Here is a 19,500-nt window from a genome sequence, read left to right on the forward strand (position 1 = left end):
TGGCAGAAGTGCCCAGGCCATGCCCGGTGCCAGCACAGCTCCCGTTCCCCACCCTGGCAGAGATGCCCGGGCCATGCCCGGTGCCAGCACAGCCCCGTTCCCCACCCTGGCAGAGGTGCCCGGGCCATACCCGGTGCCAGCACAGCCCCGTTCCCCTGGCAGAGGTGCCAGGGCCATGCCCGGTGCCAGCACAGCCCTGTTCCCCTGGCAGAGGTGCCCGGGCCATACCCAGCGCCAGCACAGCCCCGTTCCCCATCCTGGCAGAGGTGCCCGGGCCATGCCCGGTGCCAGCACAGCCCCGTTCCCCTGGCAGAGTTACCAGAGCCATGCCCGGTGCCAGCACAGCCCCATTCCCCACCCTGGCAGAGGTGCCCGGGCCATGCCCGGTGCCAGCACAGCCCCGTTCCCCCTGGCAGAGGTGCCCGGGCCATGCCAGCGCCAGCACAGCCCCGTTCCCCCTGGCAGAGGTGCCAGGCCATGCCCGATGCCAGCACAGCCCCATTCCCCATTGCGCTGCGTGGGCAGGGGCAGGAGCACTGCAAAGCAAGACCAGAAACGCCGGAACCACACAAATAAAAGTTAGGAATATTTATTACATATCAAAAAAACCCGCGTGTTTCGGGCAGACCCCACGCCCCGGGCCATGGCGCGGTCCCGCTCTGCGGCCAGCAGCTGCCCCCGTTGTCGCCAGGCTCAGCCTGGTCTCCGTCGCTCCTCTTCACGCCTTGGCCCTCTCGGCTCCCTCCTCGGCGCTGCCAGCTTGCTGTGCCACCGCCGGCCCCATCTGGATGGGCACATTCCTCTCGGGAGCGGCTGGCAGTGCCAGCTTGGGGGCCTCGATGCGGAGCTGCCCATCCTTGGACAGGGAGCAGGTCAGCGCTTCAGCATCCACCTCCTCGGGCACGTCCCACTCCCGCTTCAGCACCTCGTACTTGTAGGAGAAGGAGCCCTTCTCGTCCGTGCTCTGCGTCTCCTTCTGCCCCACCAGCACCACCTTCCTGCCCACCACCTTCACCGACAGCTGCTCGGGGGCAAAGTCCTTCACGTCCTGGCACACCGAGAAGCCGTCGCCGGAGCTGTGGGGCAGCGCTGCGCTGGTGCTGGGGGCGATGCCGAGCCGGCCGGGGCTGCTGCCGCTGCTCAGGTACTGCTCCACGCTGCTCATGAACTCCCGAGCCCGCTCCATCTCCAGCCGCATCTCCCGCTCCAGCTCGGCGAAAAGGGTGCCTGGATGTGGCCACAGGGTGCGGACGGGTCCCAGCCACGGGAACAGCGAGCTGGACATGGGCGGCATAAAGTGCAGGCGGCAAAGCATCTCTGCTGCGAGAGAGGAGCGCTCCTGGCTGTGCTGCTGCTGCTGCTCCGTGCAGTGCTGGGCTGGGGAAGGGGAGCAGCGGGTTTTATTCTCCCCTGCCCAGGGGTGTGTCCCTTCCAGAATGCTCTCTCCCCCCACGCAGCCTCCTGGAGCCATCGCCTATTTTTGAGAGGCTGATTATCCGCCAGCCAAAATAGCAGCGCCTGTTTCTGGGCACAGGTCACATGCCACAAATAGGGAGCCGCAGTCACCGCCGTGAGCTCGGGTTTCTGCACAGCCATCGTGATGCAGCAGGGCCCGTGGGGCCATGGCCGGGGGGCTACAGAGCCCTTCCCTGCCGGGGGCTCGGTGGAGGAAGGCTCCACTGTGCCAGGAGCTCATCACTCCTACAGTACAGGAACTGATCCCACTCCTGTACATGTCCCATGGCATCTGCTGCCAGGCACTTCCTTTCACTGTCTGGGACCCCTCTCCCTGTTGGGCACCCCCAACCTGACCCCTAAGCACCCCACCTGGGCATGGGGCCCCAGACTGACCCCTCAGCACCCCACCTGGGCATAGGGCTGACCCCTAAACACCCCACTGCACACCCCAGCTGGGCATGGGGACACGGGCTGACCCCTCAGCACCCCACTGCACACCTGGGGACACAGACAGACCCCTCAGCACCCCTCAGCACCCCACCTGGGCACACAGACAGACCCCTCAGCACCCCTCAGCACCCCACCTGGGCATGGGGACACGGGCTGTCCCCTAAACACCCCACTGCACACCTGGGGACACAGACAGACCCCTCAGCACCCCACCTGGGCATGGGGACACGGGCTGACCCCTCAGCACCCCACCTGGGTATGGGGACACAGACAGACCCCTCAGCACCCCACCTGGGTATGGGGACACAGACAGACCCCTCAGCACCCCACCTGGGTATGGGGACACAGACAGACCCCTCAGCACCCCACCTGGGTATGGGGACACAGACAGACCCCTCAGCACCCCACCTGGGCATGGGGACACAGACTGACCCCTCAGCACCCCACCTGGGCATGGGGACACGGGCTGACTTCTGGTCTCACCTAAGATCTCTACCTGGGCACAGATGGGGGGAAATGGACCACAGGGCAGGGCGGGGGGAGGCACGGAGGAGACGAGCCCAGACTCACTCCGTGCCTGGGAAATGCAAAGGGCACAGATTTTTGGCAAGGGCGGCTCAGGCATCCCGCTCGGAGGCTGAGGTGATGCTGCTAATTATAAGCCAGGAGAGCAAAGCTGTGAGAGTCAGGGCGAAGGTATGCCGGGCACGACGTCAGCCCTGCCTCTCCTCACGGGTGAGTAACAAGAATGAGCTGGAACGGGCTGGAAAGAGCTGAGCTTTTCTCCCGGGGCTGACGTAATGTGCGGGACAATGCCACGCCTCCGGGGAATCGGGTATAAAAACCTGCGGCGGCAGCAGCGGGGCAGAACGCTTCCAGAGCACTGGGAAGGCGACAGCAGCAGCAGCAGCAGCAGCAGCAGCAGCAGCAGCAGCAGAGATGCTTTGCCGGATGCACCTCGCCCCCTTCGCCTCCAGCTCCCTGGCCAGCCGGCTGGGCACAGTGAGGACCCTGTGGCCACACGCCGAGACCATCTTCACCGAGCTGCAGCAGGAGATGGAGAAAGCTCGCGAGTTCATGAGCAGCTTCGAGCAGCTGCTGAGCAACCACGGAGCCATGGCCGTGGAGCACAGCCCGAGCAGCAGCGTGAGCCTGAGCCACAGCTCCGGGGACGGCTTCTCCGTGTGCCAGGACGTGAAGAACTTCGCTCCCGAGGAGCTGTCGGTGAAGGTGGTGGGCAGGAAGGTGGTGCTGGTGGGGCAGAAGGAGACTCAGAACGTCGATGAGAAGGGCTCCTTCTCCTACAAGTACGAGGTGCTGAAGCGGGAATGGGACGTGCCCGAGGAGGTGGACGCCGAGGCGCTGACCTGCTCCCTGTCCAAGGATGGGCAGCTCCTCATCGAGGCCCCCAAGCTGGCACTGCCAGCTGCTCCTGAGAGGAGTGTGCCCATCCAGGTCAGCTCTGCTGCCCCACTGACCGGACCAGCTTCTGAGAACGGAGCCACCAAAGCCCAGGTGTGAGAGGATGGGACCCGATGGCCACGGCAGGACCGGAGCAGACAGGAGCAAGTCTCGGGTTGAAGCCCAGACAAGCTTCATCAGCAATGATGCCATTTTTTTTTCACTAAACTGGAATGTTTTTGTATCCAATAAAAATACTTTTGCATTGAATCTTCTTTTGTGTTCTCTGGGCGTTGATTAATGGGGAGGCTGCGCCCTGCTCTTGGTGCCAGAGGAATGGGACGCACAGGGAGGGAAGAAGCTCAGGGCAGCACAAAATGGGGTCAGACAGCAGAGCCAGAGGGGTCTGGGAGGGAGGGGAGGGGATCTGGGAGGAAGGGCAGCCCCACTCACCTGCACAGGAGCAGCAGGGGTGCCTCACCCCTTCCTCACACTGCTGCCAGCATCAGCTCCAGCTCCACAACCCCAGCCCATACCCATCCCTATCCAACCACACCGGGCTGGCTGGCAGGGCGTGGTGTGAGACTCTTGTAGCCACACTTTCCCTTTCCCAGCTTGGCAAGGGGCTGCTGGAGTCCACCCCGAGCTCGCAGGAGCAGGCAGGGAGCAGCCCAACCCCGGGCGCGGTGTGTAACCACCACAAACACCCAGCTCAGGCCCGGGCAGGCAGCAGCTGTGTGGGCAGGCTGCAGGTATGCAGGCAGGAACGCCTGTTTGTGCTAAAGCAGCCTGAGATCACACACACCAGGAACACCAGCAGGTCCCCAGCGTCATTACTGAGCCCCTGAGCACCTGCTGCAAGCAGCAACACCCTCCTTAGGGTATCACAGGTGCCTCCATAAAGGCTCCAAGCCTAGGAAGAAAGCAGGCACTCGGAGAGGAGCCAGCAGATGGCAACAGCACTGCACACAGGGTACACTGAGTGGTTCTGAGTGGCATCAGGGAAGCTCTTCTCCAAATTGGCCCAGCTCTGGCTGCCTGGGGACACCAGCAGCATCAGCCCACCCCACACAGTGAGCACTGCGTGGCCCCACAGAGATCCTGAGCAGCTCAGCAGTGCAGGCACAAACAGCACCACACAAAGGAGCCCACACCCCACAGGCAGCCCAGGCTCCAGCATGATGCCAGGCACCCCAGCACCAAATCACTCCAGACCCTTCCTGCTTCCATGATTTTAAGGAAATCCAGCAGGAGGAGGAGGAGGCACTAAGACCTTGGACAGCAGATGAAGGACACACAAGCCAAGGCTGTTCATACACCTCTACTCACAGGCTCTGTGACCCAGCCCCTCAGCTGTGAGGGTTCCAAATGCAGCACATCTCCATCCTCAGCCTCTCCTGAGCACAAATGGTGCTGCTGGCAGCACAGCTGGCAGGGATGGAGCTGCAAGGGGCTGCTCCTTCTTCCACACTGACTCCAGGTCCCAGGGTGTTTGGGTCTCACAGTCCTTGCAGCAGGGACAGGAGGGCAGCATCTTCCAAGGCCACGGTGCTCCAGGGACAGGCATGGTGTTCATGAACTCTGGAGCAGAGCTCCCCCACACACTGCTCCCCCACCTCTCCCCATCTTGCACTGTAGTTTCCCCAGAAGCATAGAGCAAGGAATAATTCCCACAATTTCCCTCAAGCTTCCTTAAGCACACTGGAGCCAAGTGAACAGCAGCAGCAGCCACACAGCCCAAGCTCAGGAGCCCCATTTCCCCCTCCTCAGGAAGGAAGGAAGGGCCCCATTTCCCTACCAAGGTCTGGGACATACCAGGAGAAGCCCAGCACAGCTCAGCTTCCACCAAGAACTGTTGTGCTCAGGTCCAGTCCCTGTTGCATTAAGAAACATGAACATTGTTGTTATGATAGGTTTATAAAAATTTTGTTTTAATCACACAAAACTGAAGTTTGTGATGAAGACTAAGTCAACAGTTCCTCTTAAATACCAGGATGCATAAGACACTGCATTAGGCACTAGGCAGCAGCCAACATCAGTTAGAGTCTGGCAACAGAAGCCATTTAATACCTCCCTTCATTCTTTGTGGAATTACAGGCTTTTGCAATACATGTCATTCCCACCAACAGGTTACCCAAGGTTTCCCCCACCCCACCTCTGTACATCAGTAAACCTTGTGTATTCCCACCAGAGCAGGGTTAACAATATTAGTGGCATCACAACCATCAAGAAAAGGACAAATTTCTATACAAGATTTTTTTTGCAAAAGTTGCAACAGGATTAGTGCATTACGACAGAACCGAGAGAAAAGAAGAGTTGGCATGCTGGAGTCCAACACAAAGAAAGACAACAGGCAGCTCGTTGGATGTACTATATTGACAAGATACTGATTGGTTACATGGAGAAACATACAATACAAAATACAGAAGAAACCAGTTTTGCTTCCCTCTGCCCCACCCCAAATACTCATCATTGATTTGGTCAATAAGTGGCCCAAGAGCCGGAGTTTGTCTCTAATGCTACAGTTTAGTGGTTGTTCTGGGCACATCGTACGGGATCAGCCTCAGCTCTTACAGACAGGGAACCTTAAACACGTGTCCCAATATCCCTTTGTTTCCCATAGTGAACTACAGTGCTGTGGGACCTGGCTGCTGCTGGCCTCACCTGCGGGACGGCCACGCTGGCTGGGCAGACACCAGCTCCTGCATCCACCACCACCAGGAAGAGGGAAGAGCAGAAGTTCATATATTAAAAAAGTGACTTAAGACTTAGAATTGAATTAGTATTTGTACAGAAAGGTGCAGGTGGAAGAACTCCCTCCAGCCTATGATCAGAAAGGGATGGAGAATCACGGCGGCGCCGGCAGCGGCCGCCCTACGGTAAGTGCGATCGTTAGCGTGGGTTCCAGTCACTCCTCCAAGGGCTCGTGGGCTGCAGCAGCTGCTCAGTTGCTGCAGCACTGGCTTCTGCTGGGCTGGCTGCTCTCCTGAAGGTCCACCACCCGATTCCTGCCCGGGCCACCAGGAGCGTTCTGGGGTTCGTTTTTTGGCAGTTTCTTGGCTAGGAAGGAACAGGGTGTTAGCAGGGTTCTCCAACTGTCACAGACACATCTTGTGAAAAATCCTTTGGTTAGGATTTTTTCTCCTGAGAAGCTGAGAGGCCTCAGAAACGAAATGTAAACAATGATTATCTGCTGCTGTGGAATGCAACAGGTGGATCTGTGATTGGTCTCATGTGGTTGTTTCTAATTAATGGCCAATCACAGTCAGCTGTCTCTGACTCTCTGGTCAGTCACAAGATTTTATTATCACTCCTTTCTATTCCTTGCTAGCCCTCTGTTGAAATCCTTTCTTCTATTCTTTTAGTATGGTTTTAATACATCATTTACTTTTAACATAATATATATAACAAAATAATAAATCAGCCTTCTGAAACATGGAGTCAAGATTCCCATCTCTTCCCTCATCCTGGGACCCCTGTGAACACCACCACAGCCAACTTCCTCACACTGTGCATGCCATGCTGGGTGCAGCCTGCTCCAGCAGAGTTTGGGACAGCACAAACGTACATTTGTGCATTTTGCCACCCTTTCCTCAGCCCTGACTGGCATCACACCTGCTCCCATCTCCATCACCACCCCAGACTCAGGGAACCTTTGCAAGGTTTAAAGCCCCACACACTCAGGGAATGACCAATCACACCAGTGTGGCAAACTGTAAGAGCCATCAGCCCTGGGTGACACAGGACCCTCCTGGGCTGCAGTGCTGGCACTCAGAGCTGCCCCAGCCCCACACACAGGCCGTACCTATTGCCATGAAGATTTCATTCACATTCATCGCTGTCTTCGCCGACGTCTCCATGAACAGCAAGCTGTTGTCATCTGCATATGTCTGTGCATCCTACAAACAACCACAGCAGAGTGCTAAAAGCAGCCTGGCAGGAGGCCTGAGCAGACTTTGTGCACTTCACTTGTCAACACACTAACTGCTGGAGAAACACTATGTCCCACCCTGGGCCAGAAATTCCCAAACCTGTCCCGGCTCCCACCTGGCCTGAACAACCCAGGGACATGGTCCAGCAGCAGCCAGTGTCCCCCAGCTGAGCTGGGCACAGCCTGACTGAGCCACACAGCACCTGAAGGGAGTTGGGGCAGCTGGCAGTGTGCCACCCATTGCAAGGGCACCACGAGCAACCCTGTGCAAGGGCTGGGTAAGAACCTCTCCTGAGTGCTTGCCTCAGATGAGGTAAGAGCTGTGAAGAGCAGAGAACGAGCTGGGAGTGATTCCTTGTGTGTCTCATACCCAGAAGATGTTGTTTCACACGCTGCAGACATTCCCACGTGAGTAAGGCAGCAAAGGAGGATGAGGACAGAAGTTTGTGCTCTGTGGGCCTCCTCCTCCTCCTCCACATTCACAAGGACTTTCACCAGCCAGGGCTACATGTGTTGTTACAGAAGCAAGGGCACAGATCCTGCAGTCCTCAGCACAAAACTTCACTTTCATTCTCCCTCAAACCACATTTTATATAGCTGCCACCTCCCTCACTTAAGCAAAAATATTTTAATATTCCTGACCTGCAAGGGTAACAACTTGTCTGGACTCTCACTCACCTGGAAGTCCACAGCTCTCTTGTTAGCAAGGTCTGCCTTGTTTCCTGCTAGTGCAATTACAATATTGGGGCTAGCCTGCCTCTGCAACTCTTTCACCCAGTTCTTGGCTCGTACAAATGTGTCCTGGAAGCAAACAGGAGGCAGCAGTCAGGAAGGGCAGCCATGTAGGAATCCAGAGGGCAGATATGATTAGAGCAAGCCTTTCCTGTGAGAAGAGTCCTGCCTGTGCAGCACTTGGCAGCAGGATCCTTTATCAGCTCCCAGCCTTGGCCGGAGCTGAGGAAGAGGCCGTGAGCAGCTTTTAAGAACTTGGCAGCCCCAGCCAGGTACCTGCAGGGCTATGAGCAGGACACAGCCCCAAGGAGCAGCCCCTGGCACAGGGAGAAAGCCCTGGCAGCCCCCCAGGCAGCCCTGCCCAGACTCACTGTGTTGGTGATGTCGTAGACCACGATGGCAGCCTGGGCGCCCCGGTAGTACATGGGGGCCAGGCTGTGGTATCGCTCCTGCCCCGCCGTGTCCCAGATCTCAAACTTCACCGTTGTGTCATCCAGACACACTGTCTGTGTGAGGAAGGCAGCTGCAACACAAGGGGGTTTGCCTCAGCTCCAGCAGGGCCCCTCAGAGCAGCTCTGCTGCCACATGGGAGCGAGCTGAGCCCTGGAGAGGCCGGTGCCACTCGTGGTGGCAGCTGTGTCACAACCCAGAACGGTCACACAGTGACAGGAAGGTGGCCCAGAGGGCCCAGGCAGCAGCCAGCCCCTGGAGCATCCACAGTGCTTGTAATTGTGTAATTCCCAGACCCTCCCAGCAGCCTTGACAGGGATCACAGAGTCCAGTTGTGGCAGCACCAAGATCACACCTGGGGAGCACCAACAACAGCACCAAACTCAGCCCACTCACACCACACAGCCCAGTTTAGGAGCTGGTTGTTGTCCCTTGTGTCACACCCAGCAGAGACACAAGACTGGGGCAGAGCACAGCCCTCCACAGAGGGGCATTAGGCCCTGCTTGCCATTTAATCACATTTTCAGCTGTGCTTGCTCCCTGCACAGGTGACAGAGGGACAACTCAAGCCTTTTCTCAGGACACCTTCCAGTGCTGCTGCTCAGAGACCCACGTGCCAACCAGCCTTTGGTTGATTAATGACACCTTGCTAATGATTTCAAGCTAATAAACTACTAGACCTGAAAGCACTGTGAAAACAGTTAACAGAACCAGGCTAGAAAAGCCCCAAAATCCTAGGTCATGGTCTGAAAAGATAATTAAGGGCCATAAACTAAGCCAAAGGCCTCAGTTCCAATTAGAAGCTGGAGCTGAGGCACTGGAAACAAAGCCTCAGAGGCAAAGTGTGGGGTTGCCATAGAGTTATTCTCTGCTGTGCTGATCATTACACCAACAAACTAATTGTGAACCAAGAGTTAAAGCACGAACTGCTTGGCTCTATTTATAGCCAAAAACCCAAACCAAAATAGCCAGTCTCGTTCCTGACACCCCCAGCCTGCCCCAAGCAAGGTCAGCACCTCCTGGAGCTGGCACTCACCTCCAATTGTGCTCTCCTGGTACTCGTGGAACTGCCCCTTGACGAAGCGCAGGACCAGGCTGGACTTCCCCACCGCTGACTCTCCCAGCAGGACGAGTTTGAACTGGCAGATTTTGTTCCCAGCAGCTGGTCCATTCGGTCGGGCAGCCCCACCTCGACCTGCCATCGTGGTTGGTCTTAAGTGCAGGAGTGCCTGGAGTTAAGGATGCTGCAGGTTCTCCACCTGTAGGCAGGTTGCAACTGGAAGAGGAGGTCAGAGTTAGTGACAGGCTCAAGGGACCAGCTGTACCAGAGCAGCACAGACTGGTGGTGGTTCCTTCCCACAGTGTGAGCACACAGAGCAGCTCCTGCCAGGCAGCAGGATCTCAGCCTGCAGAGCCTCCCTGGAAAAGAGGTAATGGTGATACAAAGCTCTCCTCCCCACCAGTGGGCCCTCCAGCACTTCCACCCTGCGTGGATGCTGCACACACCTTGCTGGGGTGAGGCAGGTAAGGAGCACCCAGCACACAAGGGGTGTTACTAGGGCTTTGTCTGCTCAAACAGCAATTACTCAGCTCACAGAGGTACCTGAGCCTGACCTTTAGCTCCCTCCTCCTTCCCTGAGTTCACGAGGAAGCAACTTCACACTATCAATGCTGTCCAGAGCCATCCCAGTGCCACAGCGGCAGCAGGCAGCTCTGCAGGTCACGAGGCACTTGGACAAAATGAATTTCTAGAGCTGTCTGTCTGTCCTGAGGCACTTACAGCACAACATTCTGCACCTCCCAGAGGGCCCAAGGATGGCCCTGGAGCCAGGGGGGCACTGAGGGGGTGAAAGGCACCTGCCAGCAGCTGCTCTCTGGGCACAGGCTGTCCCCTCAGCAGCTCCCCCTCCCATTCCTGCAGCACACCAGGAATCCCCACACCCACCCCAGTGCCTCACACCTTCATCCCACAGCATTCCAGGTCACCAGGCTGCTGCTCCTCACATGGACTGCTCATGGACAGACAGCATCCCCTGGGATCAGCACTGCCAAGCACTCCCCAGCACCAACCTCCAGAGTGCTGCAGAAGCACAAAACCATGGCAGGAACAGCAGGACAAGCTGATCTGCATCCAGAGTTTCCCACAAGTGAATCCCAAGGCCTCCCTAAGCACTGAGCTCTGCTGCCTGCAGAGAACAGGAATGCTTTCCAAGTACACAGTTACAGATTTAGGCACATTTCCTGTAGCCTTCACAACTCCCACTTCCCTGTGCATGATAAATGCTACAGCTGACTGCATCTGCTGTGGATCACCACTTTCCCTTCTACTCTCCTAAAGCAGGCTGTCTGCTGCAAGAAAATGCCCCAAAAGCCAATTTCTCCTCGTCCTGAGTACCCCTGTGTACATCCTGCATTTTCCCAGCAATTAGATACCCATGAATAAGTTTAAAACAGGTCAAAAACTGGAGCAGAGTGCTCTGTGAACAAAGCTCAAGCCTCCTCAGCACAGAGAAGAGTTTCAAACAGCTGCTTTCCAGGGCAGGGCCTGTCCAGATGTGAGTGCTTGAGGTTATTTTAACTATGGCTCAAGTTTAAACAATCCCACAGCTTGACAAGGAACCTGCAGCCGTTTCAGAGCTGCTCTGGAGCCTGTGAGTGCCAGCAGCTGGAGAACCCAGCAGCTCACACAACACAAATCCACTGACCTAGAGACATCTCACCTCAAATGGCTCTGAGCAGGAGGCAGTCACACACCACCAGTCACCAGAGCTGGCAGGTGGGACAGAAATAGAGGAGGGAAACCCCTGAGTGCTGTGGGATGTTTTAGGAGCCAGAGCTGTGAAACCATTGCTCTGAGTCCCAGTGTTGGGTTAAGCAGTGAAGATATTGCAATTCAGAGCTGGCTCCTTGCAAGTAGCACAGTCAGGACTCCTCTTCCTCTGCTGAGGAAGGGCAAACACTGACAGGATGAGCAAGTTTGATATAAAACAGACCAACAACTGCCTTTGCTGGACAGTGAGGGTGCAGCATGGCTTGCTCTGGCCAGGAGCAGCTTGGTCACCACCAGGTTCAAGAGGCTCAGCAGCAGCTCTGCAGCTCTACCAGCCTCAAGAGGCTTCTACTTTTTAGAGTTTTCCCTCTAAACAGAGCTTGCAAGGGAACAGCTTTGGTTTAACCTTGAATTTATAACTCCCTGGGCAGTCTATCAGCTCCACTGCTGCTCCCAGAGCAACATTGTGCACAAACACTGTGTGAAATCAGAGTGTGCCTGAGTTACGGCCTCCTGAAATCTGATAGTGGTCATTCCCAGAGCAAAACAAGGAAATGAGCTTGTTGACATCCTCGAGTCTTAGCCTGACCTATATTTCACAGATCTTGATGCATTTTGCCATCTGCTTGTGCTACAGGAGCTCCAACAGAATTAGGTGAGCACATCTGGGCTGAGCTCACTGTGGAGAGCCACTGGTCAGTGCAGAGCTGCTGCAATTATGGAGAACCAGATCATCATCTAAGGGTGGTCTGATGCTTATATGGCTTCATGAGAAGTTGCCAGATCTTTCAGATGTTTGAGTGGAATTTAGAGACCCTAAGTGGTCACTGGTGGCCTTGGCTAAGGACACACACCTGGGTGAGCAGCTGAGGGTCACAGGAGGATGCAAATAACCAAAAGAAGTTCCCAGCAATGCTGCAGACAGCAAACACACTCCCTGGCAGGACAGGAACTTTCTGCCAAGATGTTTGAGGATTCTGGGCAGGCAAAACTCAGCTCTGCAGAGGCAACAGGCAGATCTTGATGAATTTTGGCATCTGCTTGTGCTACAGGAGCTCCAACAGAATTAGGTGAGCACATCTGGGTTGAGCTCACTGTGGACAGCCACTGGTCAGTGCAAGCAGAGCAGCAGAGCTGGTCCAATCATGGAGAATCAGATCATCATCTAAGGGTGGTTTGAGGCTTGGATACAAGATTATATGGCTTCATGGTTCACATGAGAAGCTGCCTTATCTTTCAGATGTTTGAGTGGAATTTAGAGACCCTAACTGGTGGCCTTGGCTAAGGACACAGCCAAGACCTGGATGAGCAGCTGAGGGTCACAGGAGGAAGCAAATTCCCAGCAATGCTGCAGGCAGCAAGCACACTCCCTGGCAGGACAGGAACCTTCTGCCAAGGCCAAGATGTTTGAGGATTCCAGACAGGCAGAACTCAGCTCTGCAGCTGAACTGCATGGCCTGGAGCTGTGCTGGATCAGCCCACACCCACCAGTGACACTGAACTCCCTGCTGTGTGAAGCCATTTCTTCCTGCTCATCCTCCCAACCCTTCCAGCACAGGATTGATTGGGCATTGACCCTCCCTGCTCCCCACAGAACCTCAGCACTGACACTCGAGCCAGGGGTCAGGCAGACCAAAATAACCCAGCAGCACCACACAGACAAGGGAAAGCAGCTGAAACCCCAGCTTGTCTGGCTAATTCAAGCTGTCAAGGCCATGAGAAGGAAGGGGTACTCATGTAATCAAGATTAACAGGCATTAATTTTCCTCCTAGTTTCTATAAACCAGTGAAACCCAGCAGCTGGGAGATCACAACTGCATTTCAACCCATGAAAAGGCTCTTGCTGTTTGTTTACCTGCCCTACCCACCTCCTGCTCACTGAAGCACACACAGCAGCTCTGCATCCCACAGCAAAAGCTGATTTTTTCATTGTGAACTCTTAGCATAGTTTCTTGCTTGCTTTGAGATCAAAGCCAAGCACCAATTCCTGATGCTGTCCCACAAGTGAGAGCTCCAGGCCTGTCACTTCTGCAGTTTGTGCTCCTCCAAGCCCTCCTCTGCCTGCCAGGGTTTGCTGGAGAGGGCTGCAATATGAAATTCAAGAATCTGAGTGCCCTAAATGAGAAAGCACACACCATGGCTGCTGCACTCCCTGCCTGCCCAAGTGCAAGAGCATTCTCCATAACTCCCAGGATGATGGGGAACAGCACCAGAGCCCATGTCAAACAAACCTACCCAAGAACACAAATCTCCACGTGGGAATTACTGTCAGATCCTCTGCAGGAAGCTGCTCACTTAAGGTGTCAGAAGTTAGAGAATCTGATATTTTTGGCCTGTGTTCACCCAGTAGCAAAAACTACTCTGAAAGCTGAGGATATTTAGAAACCCAACCCTGAAGCCTCTGGTTACCCAAACTGCTGCTGCTGCCCTCAGCTATGCAAGGAGTTGCTTCACTGGAGATTTGCTGGCTCAGAACCAAAATACTCAAGACAAAAGCCCCAGTGAAGTATTTATCTCGTTAAATAGCTGACAGTGTTACATGAATTCCTTGGCAAAGGAAGCCCTGAAGTTACCCAGTGGTTTTGCTTCACCTCACACTGCCCAGGGCTGCAGATCAGCTTCAGGACATGGATCAGGGGCAATTTGCACAAGCAGGACCTGCAGAAAGAAAGTGTGGGTGCCACCAGAGCCACACACAGAGCACACTAGCACAGCATGGAACATCAACCTAATATTGCAGCTCATCAATATGATTAATCAGAAAAAGCCTGGACCCTGCAGGAGGGTTCAGGCTGCAGAGAAAGGAGGAACAGACCCAGCTCTTACAGAGGACGAGAACCAGGAAACATTTAACCTACAGAGCTCAGTCCCAAATCCAACCAGGCTCATGCTTTACCTGCTGGCCTCGCTCCAAGAGTGCATGAGTTTCAATACTCCAAATTTCCACAGAAAATACTCTGCTTTCCCACAGAAAATGCCCTTCCACAGACAATACTCTCTGCCCTTCCACAGACAATACTCTCTGCCCTTCCACCTTCTCCCTCCCCAAAAATGAGCCCTCAGAGCCCTGCTCAGCAAGGACAGTCTGGGGCTCAGGAATGCCCTGAGCTGGGCCAGTCTCCACTTCAGCTGGCAGGAGCTGCACCAGAGCCCTGAAGTGCAGACTCACAGACCCAAATCAGCTCAGGCAGCACTTTCAGCAGCACTCCCGTGGCTGTGACTAACTTATGACAGTGTAACAACTTCTCTGTGCAGTCCCACGTCTGAGATTCACAAAGACTTGCACACACTCACTTTAATTAGAGGTAAATAGGATTTCCACTCTAAAGCTGAACTATTCGTTCACCTACAGACCTGAATTAGCACCATCTCCCTCTCATGCTGTTACACACACATCTGTTTCCTGACATTTCCACATCCATGGCCTCTGGAGCAGCCAGCTGTTTTCCAAAGCAGCTTTTCCAAAACAACTCCATCCCCAGAGATTTCAAGGCCACCACCCTGCTGTGACAATCCCTGCAGCACGGACTTGTGTGGAAGAGTTTTACATCACCTCCATCTCCCATTTAGCTGCCCACAGGCTCCCTGTCCCACAGTGGCTCCCTAACCCACTTCCAATTATCCTCAAGGATGGAGAATCCACTCATAGATGCAGCCTGGACTGACTCAAATGCAACAAAAGCATCAAGGTTTTAATTCTTCAGCAAAAGTTGTTGAACTCCTGTTCAGATGGCCTCAACAGCCACAGCTTCACTTGGAGCAGACACTCAGCATGCCTTGGATGGCACCCACTATTCAGTCAGGCAGCAAGAAGGCAACATCAGCAATGCAAAGCAGCAAACTGCCACCTGCACTGCAAAGAATCTGTGACCTTCAGAATATCTTTCCCAGACTGCACAAAGATCTCCTGCCTCAAGCAGCTCCTTATTTGGAGTGCTACCAAAGCAAAGCAAACATGAAAACCAGTGTTTTCTTATCTGTTTGTGCAGAGTTGCTCCAGCAGCTCGTCCCTGTGCTCCAGGGGAGGACAGCATTCCCCCCAGAGCTCAGATGGATTTTGTACCTCCTCAATTCTGTCACATCCAGGAAGGTTTCCTGTTTCTGGCCACTGTCTGAGTGTTTTCAGTGTAATTCTGACAACTTCTCAGGACTTGCATAAGAGGCTGCAAACTTCATACCCCAAGGGAAGAAAACAGCTGACTCCAACATTTCTACATTCTATCCTCTTTTAAGTCTGCTGACAGGAATACTCTGGGCTACACCCACTTCATTAGAAGCGTTCCCATTTCATTTCCTGTGTCTGAAAGCACTTGGATTCCCTCCCCTCCCTCCTCAGGGAGATGCCACCACCACCATGCAGAACTGGGAAGGAGTTTGGATGCAGAGCTGAGACTGGCAGGGCCCAGAGGAACCCTGGAGCTGATCCCTGTTGAGATGTAAAAAGGTTTTGCTGGGATGGAGATATCCCACATCCCAGCACAACAATTTGGCCAGGCACACACAGCACCAAACAGTTCCTCTACACACTGCCCAACTGTCCAGTTGGCTGGGAAATCCAAAAATTGGTGAAATCCCAGAACAACCACACCAACACATCACTGGTTTCACAGGAAAGCAAAATAATCTACCAATGCCAAACTAGATAAATGTTTTATTTCACTATATTCATATCCACATGCCAAGCCAGCCTTTCCCTCCTGCTCTCCAGTAACTCAACCCCTCTCCAGGAGTCCATCTCACCTTGCCTGGGTTGCTCCATCACCTGAAGAGGCATTAAAGAGCTGACAGAGACCCCTGACTGCCTGCACAACCTGCAATCAAATGTCAGCTAAACCAGCCAGAGCATCTTGGCAGAGAAGGCCACCCCAGAAGCAGATTTTGGATCTGAAGGTATTGACTGTTGCAGCAAATTTCTGTGACTCGTGAGGGGTCTGAGGTGATTTCAACACTGAGACCCAGCTATGACCCCAAACATTCCTGTCCTTCAGCTCCCAGATCCAGCCAGGCTCGTGCTTTACCTGCTTGCCTCACTCCAGGAATGCACCTACAGCCACAACCCTGAGTTCTCAGCCCTTTTCAGACACAGTTCTTTCACCTCACTACCCAGGTGAGCTGAAAAGAAATCTAAAATGCTTTCAGAGCCAAGGCAGAGTGGACATTCAGTATTTGCAGGAAGCACCCTCAGACTTGCATGGCAAGCCAGGACAACGGGCTGAGCTGGCTGTCCAAGGCTCAGAGGTGGCTCAGCAGCCCCAGCAGAGCACAGGCCCAGGGCGAGGCTGCAAACAGGGCAGCTCAAGTGTGCTGACCCTCCGCACAAAAAGCTAAGAATAGCAGATGCAAGTTGTTCCACAGCAGCCTTAAAATAGTCCCTTCTCCATGTTCTCCTGCCCAGCCTCCCTGCAGGGCTGCAAACAGCCAAGGTCAGAGCTCCAGCAGCCACATCCCAGCTAAAGCTCAGAGCTGGGCTGGGCTCACAGCTGGCCTGGGCTCCTGCAGCTCCCACACCACCCCCAGCAGCTCTGAGCATCACCAGCAAGAGGATCTGAGCAGTTTCCCCAGGATTTAGCAGGGCAGACCTGTTGCTCACACTGCTGGGGCAACCCCAGCAGGATCCAGCTCACACAGCAGGGTCTGTGCTGCTGTCACAGAGCTCCAAACACAGCCTTGATGGAGATTCCCTTACAGACGAGCCACAAAACGTCCTGTGGGCCTTTCAGGGCCCTCCAGCTCCATGGGTTTCCCTTCAGAAAGGCCCTGGAGGGGCACAGGGCTGGGGTTGACAGCCTCAGTGACCCAGGACAGGCTCCGTGGAGAATTTGCACCAACCAAGTCACCTCCTTCACTCCAGCAGCTCCAAAGTGTCCCTGCAGCCTGTGGGGCCTTTCAGGACCCTCCAACCCCATGGGTTTCCCTTCATAAGAGCCCTTAGGGGGCAAAGAGCTGGGCTTGGCAGCACTGACAGCAAACCAAGTCACCTCCTTCAGTTTAGCAGCTCCAAAATGTCCTTGCAGCCTGTGGGAGCCTTTCAGGACCCTCTAACCCCATGGGTTTCCCTTCATAAGGACCCTGGAGGGGCACAGGGCTGGGTTTGGCAGCATTTACAGCAAATCAAGTCACCTCGTTCAGTTTAGCAGCTCCAAAATGTCCTTGCAGCCTATGAGCCTTGCTCAGGACCCTCCAACTCCATGGGTTTCCCTTCACTGGAGCCCTGGAGGGGCACAGGGCTGGGTTTGGCAGCATTTACAGCAAACCAAGTCACCTCCTTCAGTTTAGCAGCTCCAAAATGTTCCTGCAGCCTGTGGGGGCCTTTCAGGACCATCCAGCCCCATGGGTTTCCCTTCATAAGGACCCTGGAGGGGCACAGGGCTGGGCTTGGCAGCATTTACAGCAAACCAAGTCACCTCCTTCAGTTTAGCAGCTGCAAAATGTCCCTGCAGCCAATGAGCCTTGCTCAGGACCCTCCAACTCCATGGGTTTCCCTTCACAGGAGCCCTAGAGGGGCACAGGGCTGTCCTGGGACCAGCAGTGACCCAGGACAGGCTCCGTGGAGAATTTGCACAAACCAAGTCACCTCCCTCACTCTAGCAGCTCCAAAATGTCCTTGCAGCCTGTGGGAGCTTTCAGGACCCTCCAACCCCATGGGTTTCCCTTCATAAGGACCCTGGAGGGGCACAGGGCTGGGCTTGGCAGCATTTACAGCAAACCAAGTCACCTCCTTCAGTTTAGCAGCTGCAAAATGTCCCTGCAGCCAATGAGCCTTGCTCAGGACCCTCCAACTCCATGGGTTTCCCTTCACAGGAGCCCTAGAGGGGCACAGGGCTGTGCTGGGACCAGCAGTGACCCAGGACAGGCTCCGTGGAGAATTTGCACAAACCAAGTCACCTCCCTCACTCCAGCAGCTCCAAAATGTCCTTGCAGCCTGTGGGGGCTTTCAGGACCCTTCAGCCCCATGGGTTTCCCTTCACAAGGGCCCTGGAGGAGCACAGGGCTGGGTTTGGTACCCAGGACAGGCTCCCCTGGAGCATTTGCACAAACCAAGCACCTCCCTCACCTCAGTTCATGGAGCCTCCCAGCCCCTGCCGCTTCCATTGCCCCCTCAGAGGCTGAGCAGCTACAAAACTCAATCCCACCACAAAACCCCGTCCGTGCCGGCACCACGCCTCACCCAACCCCATTCAGCTCCCGCTCAGCCACGGCTGTGACACACGGCAACCGGGACACAGCTCCCCGGTACCGGCCCCCGCTGCTCGGTCCCGCTGTACCGGGAGCCGCTCCCGCTCACGGGAGGAGCCCGAGCCGAGCACCCAGAGCGCCGCCGGGACGCCTGCCCCGAGCCGGGCACGGTGCCCCGGGCTGCCCGGGCTCCCGTTAGCGCTCAGCACCCCCCGGTACCGCCAGGCCGGAGCCGCCGCCGCCCCGCCTCGCCCCGCACCAGGGCCCCGCTAGGCCGGCGCACGGCGAGGCTTCCCGGCCGCCCTGAGCCCCCGCCCCGCCGGCGGCGCCGCCCGTCCGCTCCAGCCCCGGCATCGCCCCGCCCGGCACAGCGGCGCCACCGAGTCCCAGCTCCAGCTCCCGCCACGGAGCCCCCGAAGCAGCGGGGCGCGGCTGCCGCCCTGGGCCGGGGGAGATCCCGGGGAACGCGTCCGCAGCCTCGGGCCGGGCTCGGTCGCCTCGGGGCGCAAGGCGCGGGCGCGCCCGCACTCACCGCCCGCAGCGCCGCTCCCGCCGGTGCGTCTCGCAGGCCCCGGCCTCTACTTCCGCCTTTTCCCGTTCCGCTTCCGGGACCGACCACCCCTTCCGCCCCCACTCTGTGGCCATAGGCAGGCGCAGCTGTCAATCACTCGCTCTCGCCCCGCCCCCGCCCCGCCCCTTAGGTGAGCTATGCGCGATGTCGCTCCCGCGGGGGCTGCTGGGAGTTGTAGTCCGGGAGAGTCCCGGTGAGGCCGGCCCCGTGGGGAATTCGGGGGCGGCCCGGACAGGGCGGGGCGGCGGCGGACGAAGACTGAGCGGAGCCGGAGCTGGAAAAATAAAGCCTTTATTTCTCGGTGTTGCGGGGAGCGTGGGAGAGGCGGGGCGGAACGACGCGAACTACAGCCGCGGAGGGGCGGCAGCGGCCGTGACCCCCGGGCAAACCGGAGACCCCACCGGAGACCCGTACACCGCCCCACCACATCCCACAGCCCCGAGAGACCTGGGACTGCATAAAAGGCCCCGAGGGCCAAGAGTATAAAACCGTATCAAAATCCCTGCGTGTGTCCGGAGCGCGGCGTCCCGGGGGGCTCCGGGGGCACTGAAACCGGGCAGG

At 56.1% G+C, this 19,500-nt stretch overlaps 3 protein-coding genes across 3 annotated transcripts; 1 reads left to right on the forward strand and 2 right to left on the reverse strand.

Annotated features, from left to right (window-relative positions):
• Window positions 1-573: 573 nt before the first annotated feature.
• On the reverse strand, window positions 574-1,486 carry LOC134430845 (heat shock protein 30C-like). The gene has a single exon (XM_063178720.1). It carries the CDS (start codon window positions 1,469-1,471, stop codon window positions 719-721), a length of 753 nt encoding a protein of 250 aa, XP_063034790.1. The 5' UTR covers window positions 1,472-1,486; the 3' UTR covers window positions 574-718.
• Window positions 1,487-2,778: 1,292 nt separating this feature from the next.
• LOC134431130 (heat shock protein 30-like) lies at window positions 2,779-3,579 on the forward strand. Its single transcript, XM_063179119.1, has one exon. It carries the CDS (start codon window positions 2,848-2,850, stop codon window positions 3,427-3,429), a length of 582 nt encoding a protein of 193 aa, XP_063035189.1. The 5' UTR covers window positions 2,779-2,847; the 3' UTR covers window positions 3,430-3,579.
• Window positions 3,580-5,348: 1,769 nt separating this feature from the next.
• RAB5C (RAB5C, member RAS oncogene family) lies at window positions 5,349-18,981 on the reverse strand. The gene is made up of 6 exons (XM_063179118.1): window positions 18,901-18,981; window positions 9,459-9,698; window positions 8,344-8,495; window positions 7,919-8,041; window positions 7,115-7,208; window positions 5,349-6,369 (listed from the first exon to the last, which is right to left on the reverse strand). The coding sequence occupies exons 2-6, from the start codon at window positions 9,622-9,624 to the stop codon at window positions 6,254-6,256; spliced, it is 651 nt and encodes a 216-aa protein (XP_063035188.1). The 5' UTR covers window positions 9,625-9,698; window positions 18,901-18,981; the 3' UTR covers window positions 5,349-6,253.
• Window positions 18,982-19,500: the final 519 nt, after the last annotated feature.

This window comes from Melospiza melodia, chromosome 30 (assembly GCF_035770615.1).
Source record: "Melospiza melodia melodia isolate bMelMel2 chromosome 30, bMelMel2.pri, whole genome shotgun sequence".
NCBI classification, from domain to species: Eukaryota; Metazoa; Chordata; class Aves; order Passeriformes; family Passerellidae; genus Melospiza; species Melospiza melodia.

Excerpts from the sequence above, each read along its gene's own strand:
- LOC134430845 (XM_063178720.1), bottom strand. The coding sequence starts at position 1,471 with ATGGCTCCAGGAGGCTGCGTGGGGGGAGAGAGCATTCTGGAAGGGACA.
- LOC134431130 (XM_063179119.1), top strand. The coding sequence starts at position 2,848 with ATGCTTTGCCGGATGCACCTCGCCCCCTTCGCCTCCAGCTCCCTGGCC.
- RAB5C (XM_063179118.1), bottom strand. The coding sequence starts at position 9,624 with ATGGCAGGTCGAGGTGGGGCTGCCCGACCGAATGGACCAGCTGCTGGG. Across the intron at positions 7,209-7,918 it reads AGAGAGCTGTGGACTTCCAG|GATGCACAGACATATGCAGA; the intron begins GTGAGTGAGAGT and ends GGTTGTTTGTAG. Across the intron at positions 6,370-7,114 it reads TGAAATCTTCATGGCAATAG|CCAAGAAACTGCCAAAAAAC; the intron begins GTACGGCCTGTG and ends GTTCCTTCCTAG.